This window comes from Podarcis cretensis (genome assembly GCF_951804945.1).
Source record: "Podarcis cretensis genome assembly, chromosome: 1".
Lineage (NCBI taxonomy): Eukaryota > Metazoa > Chordata > Lepidosauria > Squamata > Lacertidae > Podarcis > Podarcis cretensis.
The window spans coordinates 91,393,159-91,410,566 of record NC_137170.1 but is presented as its reverse complement, the minus strand read 5'-3'; the positions used below and the strand labels follow the sequence as shown (position 1 = coordinate 91,410,566).

Here is a 17,408-nt window from a genome sequence, read left to right as displayed (position 1 = left end):
AGCACCTTACCAACTATAAGGGCAATACGAGGAACACGGTTAAGGCTGATGACTCATGGGCAGAGGAGCTGAATATTTTCTTCTCCCGCTATGAGGTTAAAAGATCAGGTATAGTAGCTCCTGCCCTCCAGCCTATAAACTCTCAGCCATTCATTCTATATGACCATGAAGTGAAAGCTGCATTGAGGGCGGTGAATCCCAGTAAAGCCCCTGGTCCAGATGGGGTGCTGGGGATTGTGGTAAACAACTGTGCCGATCAACTAGCAAATGGCTTGAACTGGGTGTTTGACAAACCACCTACACCTATGGAAACGTGCCTCTGAGCTTCTCCTCATCAGTCCACCATCAAAATGCATTATAGAGACAGGTGCTAGGGAGACTTTTCAGAAGTGGCCTCAGCTTTGGAACTCTCTCCCAAAATAAGTAAAGGTAAAGGGACCCCTGACAGTTAGGTCCAGTCGTGGACGACTCTGGGGTTGCAGCACTCATCTCGTTTTACTGTCCAAGGGAGCTTCTGGGTCATGTGGCCAGCATGACTAAGCCGCTTCTGGCAAACCAGAGCAGCACACAGAAATGCTGTTTATCTTCCCGCCGGAGCGGTACCTATTCATCTATTTGCACTTTGACGTGCTTTCGAACTGCTAGGTTGGCAGGAGCAGGGACCGAGCTCACCCTGTTGCGGGGATTTGAACCGCCAACCTTCTGATCGGCAAGCCCTAGGCTCTGTGGTTTAACCCACAGCGCCACCCGCGTCCCTCCCAAAATAAGTACACATGGCCTAATTCTTTGAAATGACTTTGTTTCAAATTACGTTTTGCTACAAATGCTGTGAGTCTTTTTCTTTTTTTTTCAACTGGTTCATTTCATTTGCATTTCAAACATTGATTTAAAGTTTTTAATTATCTTTTGCAAGCTGCCAGGGGAGGGCTTTGCTCTGGACAACTGTACATAAATATTGATCCTTCCTGTTTAATGTTTACTTGCTTTCTTTCCTCTGTAGAATCGGATATTGCCGACTTTGATGGGAGGAGCTCCCTCCTTTACAGGTTCAACCAAAAACTGATGAGCACTTTCAAAGATGTTGTTTCCCTCAAGTTCAAGAGCATGCAAGGAGATGGGGTCCTATTTCATGGAGAAGGGCAGCGTGGAGATTATATTACACTGGAGCTGCAGAAAGGGAAGCTCTCTTTGCACATCAACCTGGGTATGTTCAAACATTTCGGCATATTTTTCAGCATGGCGGTTGTTGTTATCATCTTCTTCATCATCCTTTCCTTAATTCTGCCAATTCTAAGGACAGGTTGGTCAAAAAGAGTTGGGAGAAGCAAAGTAATCAATTGACATACATATTATGTTGTTGTTTTTTAAATAATTTGTTAAAATATGGTTCTGAGTTTTGAAGGAGTATGTCCTAAGCACTCTTGCTGTACAGATGGCATATCTATACATAATCACTGTGGCAGGTAACATGCTAGCTGACTCAGCCCCCTGAGCTTCAGCACAGACCCGGTTCTTTACAAGTTATACATCTATTGACTCCCTACATGATCTGCACTCTGCAGATGCTATAAGATAATACTACAGTTGCCATTAATTGAGCTTTTGGGTGTGCTGTGTTAGCCTACTGCATTTTGACATCTGTTTATGCCCATGAACATAACATGCATGTTAACTACCTAGAACTAACATTTGCAAATTACCTGCAATGTTCTGGCTATCAGTTATTTCTGATATCTTCAAGACGTTCTCATCAATCTATGTGCTATGTTCGAATCAAATTCCTTGGCTGAAGTTCTTTGCCTGATTGTGTAGTTGGTGTCCCATGGAAATCAGTAAGATGAGCAGTATGTTAATGTAATACTCTGAAATAAGTCACTTAGGGATGGGGGTGGGATTTGAGGGTGGTATGCTATGCAATCTGGAACTAAGCTGCCAAGTCCATACTTCCTGAAGCAATGTGTGGGTTGGCATGCTCCAGAATCTATACCCCTTCAGAATATGAATGATGTGATCTGCTCTTTATTATTTCTGTTAACTTTACCATTTCCCAACTGCTAGGCGCAACCAAAAAGCACTTTAGTGACTTTAGTGCAGTTCAGTGGTCCAAGAAGTGACCGCATGTCATTCTAATTGTTAAGTATGGAAGTATTGCACTGGCTGCCAGAAGTGACCTGACCCAACTCAGTATCTTAGTCCTTGTGTGTAAAGCTCTAAACAGCTCTAGACACACCAACCTAAGAAACTACTTTTTTCAATATTAAAAATCTTGGGCCTTGTGACTGTTGGTGGCACTGCTGCTGTGTAATGTCCATTTGGAGTTGACCCATGATAGAGCCTTCTGGGTGGTGGTAAAACATTAATGTTTACCTAGGCATAAAATGACAGATATGTGCTGTCCCTTGACATTTTCAGCTTTCAGGAGTATGTGATTTTTTAGATGCTTTTAATTGTTTCTGAATATTTTAAATAAGTTTGTGCGGCTTTTTAATTGCATTTTATCATGTTTGTGTTTGCTGCTCCTGGGAGCCTTTGGATACAAAAGCTGGATACAAATTTACTAAATAATGCCTATGGGGGAAAAGATTGCTGTGGCCATCTACTAAGCCAAAGCATGCAAGGATGTACGGTTACTTCCTAGACCATTTTAGGAGCAATGTTCAACCTGCTCTCTAGCTGCTCTAAGAAACAACAAACCAAAAGATAAATACAAAATAAAAAGCAGCCCTAGGACCACTGTATGGAATTGTAAGCAGTTTTTAAAATGAAATTGTGTATGTGTTTGTTTAAATCACACATTAAGTTACAAATGGGGAATTAACAGGTTTTCAGAGGGTTGTGTGTGAAATAGACATGAGCAAATTAAGGCAGTTCTACCCCTCACTAGGCTTTCTCCGAAATAAGTGTGCATAGGACTTCAGCCTTGGAAGAACAGATAGCAAGTGCATGACAAGTAGTTTCTGGGAAAATCCAGCACACAGTTGAGGATTGCGAGATCTCTTTTATTCAGTGTGACATGGAGCACAGTTCTAAAACATGTTTATTCAACAGTTCCATGAGATTGAATCCTGCTGCACAAAGACGGCAACCTTAAATGTGCTTAACTATGCGCTGGATTACCTATTTAGAGGTGTTTTCTTTCAGTCCTGCTGCCTGAATGACATTAATCTGGAGACAGACACAGATTTCATTTGACTCCACTTAGCTGTGCCTTCTCCATAGGTACCTGGCTGATTCCTTACCTATTCACTGCTTCTTAACCTACACATGGTATGCTTTCTCTTTGATGCAGGTTGATTTGCTTAGATTGTATCATTGCAAATCTCCTTAGCTGCTTTTATACATGGTCTGCTTCAGCGTGTGTTCGTTACAGAAAATCAATAAAAATTGGCTTGTTAGTCTGTCAGCTTGTTAGGAAATATGATTTCTTTAAGGCTTTGATCATTTGATTCATTTTGAAATTGTTCTGCAAACAGCAGAAGCAAAGGGAAACTAGTATTTTAGAAAGGCAATAATGATTTATGTGACATTCTTGGGGCAATAGCAGTATTATTTATTCAATAGGATCAGTTTTCCCTCTCTAAAATTTGCAGTGGAACCTCATTTTAGCCTTGCCTTTAGAAATCCCAAAGATTTCAATAAAAAGTATGCATGCCACAGTCATTTGATGAACAATGTAATTTCTCTACCACCTCAGTGTGCTGGACATATATAGAGAAGTATGTCTAGGCACTAGGTGTAAGGAGGTAATAGTAGGGTTTTCATTTTATTTTTTTTTAATTTTGTTCAAACTTGTTGAGCTTCTTTGCCAAAATCACCAATAAAATATAATAAAATGTTTCTGAGCTATTTTGAAGGTAAGTCAGCAAGAACGACACTGCTGACTTGGGCTGCCATACATCCAGATATTCCCAGACATTTTGCCGAATTTAGGTAATAGATGACAGGAAGGCATTTCTCCTGAATGATGTCATACTTCCAAGGACATCAATTGGAATATGCATACCCCAAAGTGGCTCTCCTGGTGTGGCAGAAATGCAATGCTAGCTTTACAGCAGAAGGGGCACTGTTGCTTATTGGGAAGGACAAGGGAGACCTAAAAGCAACCATTTTTGGTGTGTCCAATATGTGCACAACTGTGCATGCTCATATCGTGCCAAACTTGTAAGTGACCCAAAAACATCACCAAAAGGGGCGGAATGGGTAAGGGGGTGGAATGGGGTGTTTGCAGGCTTTTTCAAAGATGTTTCAAATATACACAATTTCACTCCTGCTAAACATGATTAGAAGGGACCAATTGATTAAAGGTATCCAGGTCGGAGCTAAACAATACAAACTTAAAGCTTTTGCAGATGACTTAGTATTGACATTACAGGAGCCAGAATCTAGTACTAAAAGGGTTTTGGAACTAATCCAGGAATTTGGTCAGGTGGCAGGTTTTAAGTTGAATAAATTAAAAACCAAGGTTTTGGAGAAAAATTTGACACCAAGTGAGAAAGAGAGGTTTCAGAAGGAGACAGGCTTAACATTGGTAAAAAAAGTAAAATATCTAGGGGTGAATTTGACTGCTAAGAATGTGAATTTGTTTAAAGATAACTATGGGAAATGCTGGTCAGAAGTGAAAAAAGATCTTGAAATATGGTCAAATTTGAAACTTTCCTTGTTAGGCCGAATTGCTGTTATCAAAATGAATGTATTGCCAAGAATGTTGTTTTTGTTTCAATCATTGCAAATAATAGACAAGATGGACTGTTTCAAGAAGTGGCTGAGAGATATTTCTAGATTTGTCTGGCAGGGCAAGAAGCCCAGAATCAAATTTAAAATACTCACTGACGCAAAGGACAGAGGTGGATTTGCTCTGCCGGACTTTAAGTTGTACTATGAATCAGCAGCTTTTTGCTGGCTGAAAGATTGGCTGCTTCTTGAGAACACAGACATTTTGGACTTAGAAGGTTTTGACAATGTTTTTGGGTGGCATGCATATCTGTGGTATGACAAGGTTAAAGTGCATAAGGCTTTAAAAAACCATATTGTCAGAAGAACATTGTTTAATGTCTGGACAAGATATACTTACTTGAAAACAAAACCCCAAGGTGGTTATCACCTATGGAAGCGAAGGCTCTGAAAAAACTCAATATGGAGGCCAACTGGCCAAAATATTGGGAGATTTTGGAACAGGAAGGTGACAAATTGAAATTACAGAGTTTCAAGAAATTAAAAGATAAAGTGCGAGACTGGCTACATTATTTTCAAATAAGGGAGGCTTATAATTTAGATAAAAAAATTGGCTTCCAGGTGGAAAAATCAAAATTAGAAACAGAACTTCTAGAATCCAAAGCTAAGACATTATCAAAAATGTACAACTTGCTGCTGAAATGGAATACTGAGGATGAAACGGTAAAATTTGCTATGATAAAATGGGCACAAGATATCGGCCATAACATTATGTTTGCTGACTGGGAACAGTTGTGGACCACAGGTATGAAATTTACGGCATGTAATGCCTTAAGAGAAAATATTATGAAAATGATATACAGGTGGTACATGACCCCAGTCAAGCTAGCAAAAATCTATCATTTGCCTGATAATAAATGTTGGAAATGTAAAGAGGCTGAAGGTACATTCTTTCACCTCTGGTGGACGTGCCCAAAGATTAAGGCTTTCTGGGAAATGATCTATAATGAATTGAAAAAGGTATTTAAATATACCTTTTTGAAGAAACCAGAGGCCTTTCTCTTTGGTATGGTTGGCCAAGTGGTGCCAAAGAAGGATAGAACTTTCTTTATGTACGCTACAGCAGCAGCAAGAATACTCATCGCAAAGCATTGGAAGACACAAGACCTGCCCACCCTGGAAGAATGGCAGATGCAAGTAATGGACTATATGGAACTGGCTGAAATGACGGGCAGAATCCGAGACCAGGGAGCAGAGTCAGTGGAAGAAGATTGGAAGAAATTCAAAATCTATCTACAGAAACACTGTAAAATTATTGAATGTTAATGACGTTGGAATGAAATGAAGTGGTTCTAGTAAATAAGGTAAAATAAGAATATGCAAGAAGGGATGGATTTTGGACAAAAATTTGAAGTTAAAATATGTGTTGATAAATAATTAAGGATAAAATATGAGGTTATGAATATGCTGAATAAATTCTTAAATGGAATACAAAAAGGGGAGGTGTGAGGAAGTCACGAAAATAAGTAAATGAATATAAGATACCATAAAAGAGGGGTTTTTAAAGTTTTTTTTTTTGTTTTTATTTTTTATGTTAAATTTTGGTTTTGTATGTTTGTATTTCTTCTCTGTGTTATAATTTTGTAACTCTTTTTTGTTAAAAACTCAATAAATATTAATTTAAAACAACAACAAATATACACAATTTCACTTAAATGCACACTGCCTTCGAATGTAACCCCCACATAAATTTGGAGTTGCCTGTATAGAGCATTCCTCCTGCTACAGATGTGGTTGCATAGCCATAATTGGTATTCCTTGTCTTTAGTATTCATCCAGATCTATTTGTTATATATTCTTAGAGTCAGGTTTGGGCAACTCTTATTTATTCTCATTAATTAGCTATCAGATTAATCTGTTAAGAGACAAATAGTTAATGAACTAAAGCCACTTACAGCCGGTAAACTTGCTTCTGTTCCCTACTCTTTAAAACAGACAAATTTGCAAGGATTCAATTGTGTTGCCTACCAAAGCTTTTTCCTTCCCTCCCTCCTTTTGGTTAGAAGATGATTCTTTTCTCAGATGATCATTTCAGGGCTGAGGTTGTGCTCCTGCCCATCTGTCCACTTCAAGGATTCATTTCACAGCTGCTGCAGCTCTTCACTGCGCTGGGTCATCTCTGTCCACGCAGAAAACAGGTCTTTGATTCCCTGTAATTGAACACCTGCCTTGGGCGAGGTGCGTTAGCTGTGTGTGCTGCATTCAGCTATCGGTATGCAATCAAGCAAGGAAAATAAGAAAGCCTGGAGTAAATGTCTGGAGTGTATAGAAAAAGAGTTCATGTGAAGCGTAAAGACAGCATCAGGTTCCCCAAGGAGAAACAATAACAATAACAACAACAATAATAATAAACCCTTCCTATTTTCCTATTTCTGGTTCTTGTTTCTTCCTTCTTTTTGAAATGTAAACCTAGTGCAACTGTTCATTATTGTCAGCTAAGAGAGCTGTCTCTTGTGGTTAAATCATAATAATTCAGTATCATGTGATATTTCCTGAGCCACATTCTCCTACTTCAGAAATAAAGGATTTTGTCTTCTGCAATGGTTTCCCTGATCTGTTATACTATATCCCAGGGGCAGGAACATTTTTCAGGCTGAGGACCTCATTTGCTTCTCTCTCTCTCTCTCTCTCTCTCTCTCTCTCTCTCTGTGTGTGTGTGTGTGTTTGTGTACAAACCATTGGTGGGTGGGATCAGAGGCAAAAGTTGGTATAATAACAAATGTGAATTTAACATCTTTGAAATAGACTAGTTTCTTCACACTGACACATCCCTATCTATCTTCCATCCAGGCAAGCAAGAAGTGTTATCAGAGCTCAAGGACAGCCTGGCGAAAGAAACCCCCAAAAAGCTAAGGATGCAAAGCAGGGCTAGTGAGGGATATGGCTCAGAGAAGAGGGAATGTGGCCTGAGGAGAGTCCCAAGGTCCATTAAGGATGCATTTGACCCCCAGGCCTAAAATTCCCTTAATCAGAGACATGGATGGAAATTATTTTAAAACATCATTGCATAGCGATCTCTCTCTCTCTCTCTCTCTCTCCCTCCCCTTAGGAAACAGATCAAAATTCTAAAATGACAAAATGAATAAGGGGCATCAGGCAAGTAGGAGGAAGATTGTGGGTGGCAAAAGAGCACTAGGCAGATTGTAACAATACATAGCAAGAACCAAGGCAGTAGATGTTAGAGAGACATTTGAAAATAACAAAATGAATTTCATCATATTAGTTCTTCTGCACAATAGTGCTTTCTCATAAGAAGTTTCCTTACCGGAAGACACACATCTTGCATAGTGACAAGCTTGCTAAAGTTAAGGCAGCAACTAATAATATTTCTCAATCTGTATGTTTAGATGGGTGAATTTTAGGCATGCCTACATAACTAGTGATTCATACAGCCAAATGCAGCCCACCAACCTTGTGTTGTGACCTGTTGAGTGCTTGATAGCCCCCAGTGCCTACTTCTCCAGTTTGGCAGGTAGACAGCGGAACAAGGCTTTTCCTTTTGCAGTTTTACTTCTGCAGTTTAGCATAGTAGGCTCCAAGCTTTGAAGGCCTGCTCTGGGGCCTTTTTTATGTACATTAACTTTTTGCCACTTATAAATTAGTGGTTAATGCTTCACCAATAGCATGGGCACATGTAACCTATCATCCCGCCACTAGAAATTTCTTCTCAAAGTTCCAATTATTTCTCATGAAATTGTTCAGATGTTTCGCTTAAGAAAGAGTCTAATAGTTTTCTGTGAAATTTCACGTTAAGCAAAAGAAACAACAGACAAAACAAAAACATAAAAAACAGGCATTTTCAACTCTCAAACAGTAGTAATAGCAAAACTGCAACAATGCTTTGATTTGAGAGAAGATAATCCCTGTATGAATTAGCACCTATTCCATCACAGAGAACCTGGTCAGATTTATCTGCAAATAGTTGTGCACCTCACCCACATCCTTGCCCTAGTGTGAAGATTTGCAAAGATGGTAAACCAGGCATCCCCAACCTTAGGCCCTCCAGATGTTTTGGACTACAATTCCCATCATCCCTGAGCACTGGTCCCATTAGCTAGGGATCATGGGAGTTGTAGGCCAAAACATCTGGAGGGCTGCAGGTTGGGGATGCCTGTAGCACACTCTTAAATTCAATAAAGTTTATAGTGGGCAATTAAAAGAAATAGAATCCCAATAGTTACCAAAGTTTATTAAATCTTTAAAGAGGGGATTTTAAACTTAACAGGCCAACTCCATTTAAGTATCCTGAAAATGGTCTCTAGTTTGAGAACATTAAGTGTTTTGCCACCTCAACTAGCATGATTTGCAATAAACAACTACTGTATTTACTCAAATGTAATGCATTCCTTTTTTGGCCAAACTATATCTTGAAAATTAGGGTGCGCATTAGATTTGATGGTGCCAGAAAATACTTTTTTTGGTTTCAAGGTTTTGAAAATTGAGTTGTGCATTAGATTCAATGGTGCATTGAATTCGTGTAAATATGGTATGTAGTCTATCAGAAATTGGTTAATGGTTCATCAATGGACCACAGTCTACCCTATGCCCACCCTGATCTATACTAGTGTATATTTACTCAGAAGTGAGTCCCACTATGTTCAGTGTGGCTTACTCCAGTTGCGTATATAAGATTTGAACCTTTAGATGCAATCTAACATATCCCATTCAGAGTGACTGACTCACAGCTAGTGTGTGTAGGATTGCAACCCTAGTCTAGGTTAAAATGAGGTGACATCTGATTCTATGATCAGTTGATATGTACTATATTTAAGTAGATTTTATTTTCATCTGAAGAGACTGAGCTAAAAGCATTAAAAGGAGAATTAGGTTTTTTTAAGCCTTTTGTCATCTTCCCTTTTCTGATTAATTATGTTTGTGACAACTTTCAAGAGCTTTCCCCTTGTTACATAAACCCATTAATATGCTTTGTCCTCAGCTAATCTCTTGCTTTCTTATTTTTTCATTGGAAATGATTCCTATTATTCCTATACCTAAAGGAGATTAGTGCATTACAATTGTAAAATATCCATTGTTGAAAGGAAGTTTTAAACAGAGTTCTTTGACACTATTAGTCACTCTGTTTTTCATGAGAGAGTTCAGAATATCCCATTGATTTTATAAAGAGAGGGAGGCCATTTAGGCTGAAGTTCTATGCATTAGGACTGAAGGAAAGGACAAACATTTTGAAGTCAAGAGCCACCAATATTTCCTTGGAAGAAAAGTGCCCAGCGACTGCACATACATACCCCAACCATACAGCTACATTGAATACAATGCTAAGTTTTGTAATTTCTCTATCAGCTGTGTGTGTGTGTTTGTGATGCAAAACATGTTGAACATTTCATGAGACATATTGGTTCAAAAAGTGTGAATTAGGGTTTGTTTCCCATTTCTTAGTCCTGCGGCAGCACCAGGTCATTCTGCTTTTTTGCTCTTATGTGTCAGGAATGTGGAAGCAATGAAATGCATGTAACAGTGATGGTGAGGGAGTACAAAATAGAAGTGCTGATTGGCTTGTCACAACTGAACCAATATACATGGTCAATTTATTGATGGGGACTGACCACAGTAATCATATTTTGCTGGTTCTTCAAGATCTCTACTGTCTGTCAGTATGTTTGTCACTGCAATAAAAGCTCTAGATTGGCCTATAAAACTGTACATGATTTGGGGCTGGAATACCCAAATGACTTATTCCCCTGTGCTAATCTGCTTGTAGGGTCCTACCATGTGAGAGAAAATGGCACACTTTTCCAGGAAGTCATGGGGACCCAACCAGTCTAGTCACCCATGATTTCTGCACTACATGATCATTTTAATTCTTCTGTAATGGTTTTGTTGATTATTGACTGCTTCTTAAAATATAGTATTAGGTTCTCCGTGTGTGTGTGTGTGTGTGTGTGTGTGTGTGTGTGTATGCATATATTGTAGACATGAGTGGAATTTTTGTAAGGTGCCCTGAACACTATTTTAGAAAAAAGATGGGGCATATCACAAGTGGACTCTTTATTACTGCATTTGCAATTGTTTAAGATAAAACCTATTTTGGAAAGAAACTACTTTTGCCATTTTTATAGATGTTTATTGTTTGTTTACCGATAGTTGCCTTGGTGATATTATCTTGTGCTCTTGATAACGGTATTGCTGCTGCTTCTCTGCAAGGGGTGGTGGCCAAGTCAAGGCTGCATACATACACCAGTCAAAACGTATTAGCTGCTAATCATTTCGGAAGTATGGTACCGGAGACTTAGAATCGATGGGTCAGTTGCAATTTGTGTCTTTTCGCTGCCACTGCAGGAGATGCCAAGCTGCGTTTCAGCAACAGTCACACGTCCGTCACCTTGGGCAGTCTCCTGGATGACCAGCACTGGCACTCAGTCCTCATCGAGCGATTCAATAAGCAGGTGAACTTCACGGTGGACAAGTATATGCAGCATTTCCGAACCAAGGGAGATTCAGATGACTTGAACATTGATTATGAGGTGCGTCAGACTTTTTTTGTGTAGCGTATGCTGTCCTAAGAGAAATGATGCAGGGAGATGGGCTTTCCAATCCAACCTGGCTTTTTTAGTGATAGCAGGGATGCTATTTTATCAAACAATGATTTACTTACTCCATTACTGCAGAAGGAGTGCACACATGAAATTAGAGGAAGGGCTCAGTTGCTTTCCATGCAGAAGACCCTAGAGCGGGCATCCCCAAACTCGGCCCTCCAGATGTTTTGGAACTACAAACCCATCATCCCTGACTACTGGTCCTGTTAGCTAGGGATGATGGGAGTTGTAGTCCCAAAGCATCTGGAGGGCCAAGTTTGGAGATGCCTGCCCTAGAGTGTCCGCTGCCTGTAACCAGAGAAAGCTGATGCCAGTCAATGCAAACAGTCAATGCAAACAGAGAACCAGTGTGGTGTAGTGATTAAGAGCGGTAGACTCGCAATCTGGGGAACCAGGTTCGCGTCTCCGCTCCTCCACATGCAGCTGCTGGGTGACCTTGGGCTAGTCACACTTCTCTGAAGTCTCTCAGCCCCACTCACCTCACAGAGTGTTTGTTGTGGGGGAGGAAGGGAAAGGAGAATGTTAGCCGCTTTGAGACTCCTTCGGGTAGTGATAAAGCGGGATATCAAATCCAAGCTCTTCTTCTTCTTCTACTGAGCTAGATGAACCAATAGACTGACTCAGTATAAGGCAGTTTTCTATTCTATCCTGAAAGTTTGTGCCAAGAAAGCTAATCGCACACAAAAATAGCAACTCTTGCACTTTCTCCAAGCCACATTGAAGGGGGGGTTAAACTCCCCTAAACACCACATCTGGTATGATGCAGTTCAGTTATTAATTACTGCTAGAAGAGAGGAACAGCTCCCTTCCTTGCTGCAGTGTTAGGGTGTGGGGGTTGCCATCCTCACAATGTGCACAGGATGACAGCCAAGGTCAGCCAAGCACCTGTAATTTGCCACTGGTAAGCCATCTGCTCTTGAATTAAAAGTGAACTGGGAACAAATCCTTTAAAGAGGAAAGGAGCCAAAAGTGTGGATTGAAAGTCCGCCCCCCGCTCTCTCTCTTCACAACATCAAGCAACATCAGCATTTGGCTACAGCATCGAAGCATCCAAGGAACATCATGCTTGCTTAACGTGACTCCTCACAAAACCTACTTAGCGAAAGCACAGCAGAAGGAGCAGCAGACTTATCTAAACTGCTAGGAAAAGGGGCAGAGAAAGAGGAAAGCAAGCAGCCTACAGATACAGAGGAATCTCATTAGTCCAAGAGGCTTGGCAGACATGAGCAACCAAATGCAACACAGCAAAGGTGTGAATTGCATCATTCTGCGCCAAGATGGATCCCTGCCTTGGAACAGAAATGTGTACCATTTTAGGAGGATTATACAGCTCTCAAGCTCACACTCTCTTCACCTCTCTCTTTCTCTCCACCCCCTTTAGCTAACTTTTTTTTTCTTTTTGCCCTTGAGTTAGAACATTTGACAAGATAGGCTTGAATACATGACTCTCACTCATGCAACATAAAACCATCATTTGGTATTACATGTGAACTGGGTCATAGTGAAGCTCCACTGATTCGGTGGAACTTGACCATGTGTAACTTTGCAACGGTGATATCCTTTGATTTATTCTGTTTCACGGGTGCTTGAAAAAATCTAATTTGAACTAACTTGGTCTGCTATCAATGTACTTTCATGCTTCAAAAATTTTCAAACACAGTTCTTCATTCAAAGAATATATCACAATATATTTTGCATACACGCTATGGGAGAAATATGTTTAGAAGTGCTTATTCAAATTATGAATTTCCATCATATTATATATTTAAATATTAATGCAGAAATGGGAAAGGAACAGACAAGAGTGAACACATATGGAAGTGACATGGAAATGCACCCATCCTTATTGCAGTCTGTAGAATTTCTCCCATGAATTTCTTTGAGTTAAGTTCCAAGCATAATACAAATCAGTTTGATCCCAGTATGCATCAGGCCAATTTATACCTAAAGACCAGTTCAGAAAAAGAAACTAGGTTTTTTCCTTAGCTTTAATATCTCCATTACTTCACTCCAGCAACTACTAGACTAATGAAACTTTATCTTAGCACACTTAAGGGATTAAAGACCTAGCTAAGGGAACTAAAACAATTAGTCTGGTAATTAAAAATATTACTGATCACTAAGGAAACTGTTTTTTTTCCAATAAGGTGCAGTGTAATTGATATTGATTGCCCTGGTTTTTTTGTTTTTTAAAAATCCACAGAAAGGGATCCCTGAGCTAGAGACTTTTTAAAAATAATAATAATAATAAACCCTCAGGAAGAAAGAGCAGAGGTTGCAAAGTGTCTGAAGCAAGAAATAATGAGCCCCAGCTAAAGTGCTAGTCTTTAAATAGAATTCCTTCTGCCAGTACTACATTTAATATGGGCCTTAAAATTACACATAACTATCATAGTGCAGAGGTACTTGAAACAAGGTTTTGTTGCCTTCTTCCTCAAATATGACTTTACCGTATGCATTTCAAATGAGTTTCAGACTTGGACACTGAACATAAGAAGACTGGACCCTCTGACCTATGCCAAAAGAAATATGTGGGTGTGGGTGTTTGGGGTGAGGCTGTATCACCCCCAAGCCTCTCAGCAGTTTCTGCTACTATCAGTCATGGTATCCATCTTGGAAAGCTATTCCCACTGGATGAAAACTTCCAAAAGTTGATGCTAGGGGACTACTGCTTAGCTCTGTTTTGGTTTCTCTGCTGTGGTGTGCCACAGGATCCCATCTTTCCCACCCCCCACTATTTAATATATGAAGACAGTGAACTCATTTGGAGATTTGGGGTGAGGTGTCGTCAATATGTCATCCAGCTCTGTTTACCTTTTAAATCTGATTCAGGTGATGAAGTAGAATTATTGAACCAGCTTAAAGCTTGGTCATTTACTGCTTGAGGGTCAGTAAATTGAAGTTCAGACCAAACAAGTAGGTAGCTTGCCTGTCCAGGTAGCAGTGTTTACCTTGTGCTGGATAGAATTTCTTCCCCCACTAAAGCATTGTAGGGAACTGCCTGGTACCAAATCGGTCCATCTCTCTAGTTCAATATTGTCTACATTGACTGGAAGTGGCTGCTGAAGGTTTCCTCCAGGGAGTCTCTCCTAGCTGTACCAGGAGATGACAGAGAATGAACCTGGGACCTTCTGCTTGTAAAGCAGATAATCTTCTACTGAACCATACACCTTCCCTTTTTTCTGTCAGGGTTGCTGGTTGCTGGCAATGGGCAGAGCCACAGCTGATGAAGCCAGTGGGGGGGAAATTAATTAAACCAGCATGAAGACCACTTGGTTCAATGTTTCAATAAGGCTGCTGCAGAACTGGAATTCTCAATTCTACTCAGAAGTAGACCTGTGCAAAGACCTCCCTACCCCTGCAAACAAACACTACTGGATGAGGCAAACCTGCTCTGTGCCATCTAACCCCAGATCCAGCCCTGGGTCAATTTGGGGATCAGGACTAATGTTTAATTGGGTTTTTGAAACCTTATTAAACTGTTAGGGGTGGAGAAAGAAGGGGACACTGCATCAAAGGTTTGGGTACAGCAATGACCAGCAAATTTAGAATTCTCTTGTGGAGGAATAATAATAATAATAATAATAATAATAATAATAATAATAATAATAATAATAATAATTATTTGTACCCCGCCCATCTGGCTGGGTTCCCCCAGCCACTCTGGGCGGCTTCCAACAAAGATTTAAAATACATTAAAATGTCACACATTAAAAACTTCCCTAAACAGGGCTGCCTTCAGATGTCTTCTAAATGAACTTCACTCCAAACATTCTCTAGTATTGCTTGTCATTGCCAGTCTGGTTCTTAATTTTATTTTAGGATTCATCCTGTCCTATCAGGTATACTGATGATTAGCCAAACTTCTTTCTGAGCATGAAGTTGCTTTACAGAAAAGCTGCAAAATAAATACACCATATAAGTGTGGCAGGCAATGAAAAGTCATCATCTACTGAAATTTGTCCTTCTAAATCTTGTCCTCTTTTTGTCATTTAGTATTTGACAATGAAGGACATTGGAATGAAACAACTTCTTTATTCTGTTTTCTATGGTCTGTTTTTCCATGTGTACCCACAAGCAAGAACTTTCTCTCTCTCCATGTTATGGCTATTAGAGGTTTTTTAAAAGAGTGTTGAATTTGTTCTTGTACCAAAGCTCAGTTTTGGAGGAATCCCAGTCCCAGGCAAACCAGGAACGTTTCTGAAGAAAAATTTCCATGGCTGCATTGAGAACCTTTATTACAATGGAGTCAATATCATTGACCTGGCGAAAAGACGAAAGCCACAGATCTACATCGTGGTAAGAACCCAATACATATTTGCTGACTTGTACTTTTCTTGAAATTGTCGCTGTTGACAGGTACTGCTTGCTCTACCAAGCAAAAGGCTCTTATCTTACATCTGGCAAGTCATGCACACAATTTGCTTCTTCAAAAGATGTGCTTGAAGGCTGGGGCAAAGATAAGAGTTATTGAAAGGCATGTCTGAAAGCTTCAGGGATCCTGATTTAAGTGGACTCAGAATTGTTAGAAGAAGCTACACAAGACGGAGGGAATAGAAGGGGGGAAGAAGGTTTATAATCATAGGTACTACATGACATAGAAATGATAAGATTCTGAGAAAAACTTCTTGAAAATGGATTTTCAGGTCCATGGTTAATGCATTGGATTGCCTCCTGAGTTTCAGGTTCTCTCTCATACACAGATTGCCTAATGGTGTAATCCTCTGCATGTCCACTGATAAGTAAGTCCCATTTTCAATGGAGCTCACCAAGCCCCATTGAGTTCAATGGGATTTACTCCTAGGCTAATGTGTATAGGATCATAATTTTCTAAACTTATCCCTTGACTCTGCCCTTTCCTAGCCCAGCATCCCATTCTAACTGTGGCCAACCAATTTTAAAGTTCTAGCAAGAATTCAAACCCAACAGCTTCCTATTATCTTATGGCGGAACTCTCACAATCTGCATATGCAGCTATAAAAAGAATAGGCACATAGGCTTGGAAGAGTTCCAGCTTCATTATGCTTTTCTGTGAAAAAACATGCTTCCAATATATGTGAGTATCTCCTGACAATCTCAGGGAATGCCTCCTCCCATATGAGGCTTTTGTCATCTTGCCACTTAAGATAATCTGACAAGGTCCTGCTACAGATCTTATTTTAGGGGGATGCTAGATGAGCATCCACCAGGAGCAGGAGCCCTCTGCAAGAAAGATTGTGCTGCCTCTTCCCTGCTACCCTTTCAAAGTTGGCTAAAAAATTCCCCTTGAAAACCAACCATTGCTGTGTTCCAGTTACAGATAGGTAGCCGTGTTGGTCTGCCATAGTCAAAACAAAATAAAAAAATTCCTTCCAGTAGCACCTTAAAAACCAACTAAGTTAGTTCTAGGTATAAGCTTTCGTGTGCATGCATGTGTATCTGAAGAAGTGTGCATTGCTGTGTTGTATGCTTTGCTTTCTTTACTGGCCATTACTGCATCTCTTTATACCCTAAATCATTTTAGTTTCTGCCTTGTTGTTGTATCATGTAACTGGTACTCCTGTATGTGTTTTTAATTTGGAAACTGCTATGAAATTTCAAAGCAGTGTATTTCTTTCTTTCTTTCTTTCTTTCTTTCTTTCTTTCTTTCTTTCTTTCTTTCTTTCAAAATAAGGCTGGGGTCACCATTCTTTATCGACTAGAGGGTGCCTTTCAGATGCAGAAACTGAGAGAGTGTTAGGGGTGCCAGTCACATAAAGGCTGCCATGGAGTGGGTGTGGCATAACCCAAAATGTCTTCAAGACAAAAATCGATAACCACTGCTGACAACTTTATGTTTTACGTGGGAAGTCAGCCTTGTCATGCTGGTCCTAATTATGGAGATCTCTCTCTCTCTCTCTCTCTCTCTCTCTCACACACACACACACACACACACACACACATTTACAATTGTTGGATAATAACAAAACAGAGCTTTCCCCCAGAAAAAGATACAAGGTAGCTGCACCATTTATTTCACATAAATCATTTAGAATGATTTTGCCACCTAACTTCCTTTCTGGGAGCGATAGAGACTCTTTTTGTATTAAATGAAAGCTCAGAGTCTGGAGTACCTACCCTGGAGAACCACTGGAAGCCTTCATG

The 17,408-nt window shown here is 39.9% G+C and overlaps 1 protein-coding gene across 2 annotated transcripts in view; it reads left to right on the top strand.

Annotated features, from left to right (window-relative positions):
- The window catches only part of CNTNAP5 (contactin associated protein family member 5), a 319,852-nt gene that overhangs the window by 136,946 nt on the left and 165,498 nt on the right, over window positions 1–17,408 (top strand). For both annotated transcript variants that reach the window (XM_079968601.1, XM_079968602.1), the window contains 3 exons: window positions 1,001–1,204; window positions 11,029–11,213; window positions 15,441–15,584. In XM_079968601.1, the coding sequence (XP_079824727.1) occupies window positions 1,001–1,204; window positions 11,029–11,213; window positions 15,441–15,584 (533 nt within the window). The remainder of the gene's footprint in view (window positions 1–1,000; window positions 1,205–11,028; window positions 11,214–15,440; window positions 15,585–17,408) is intronic.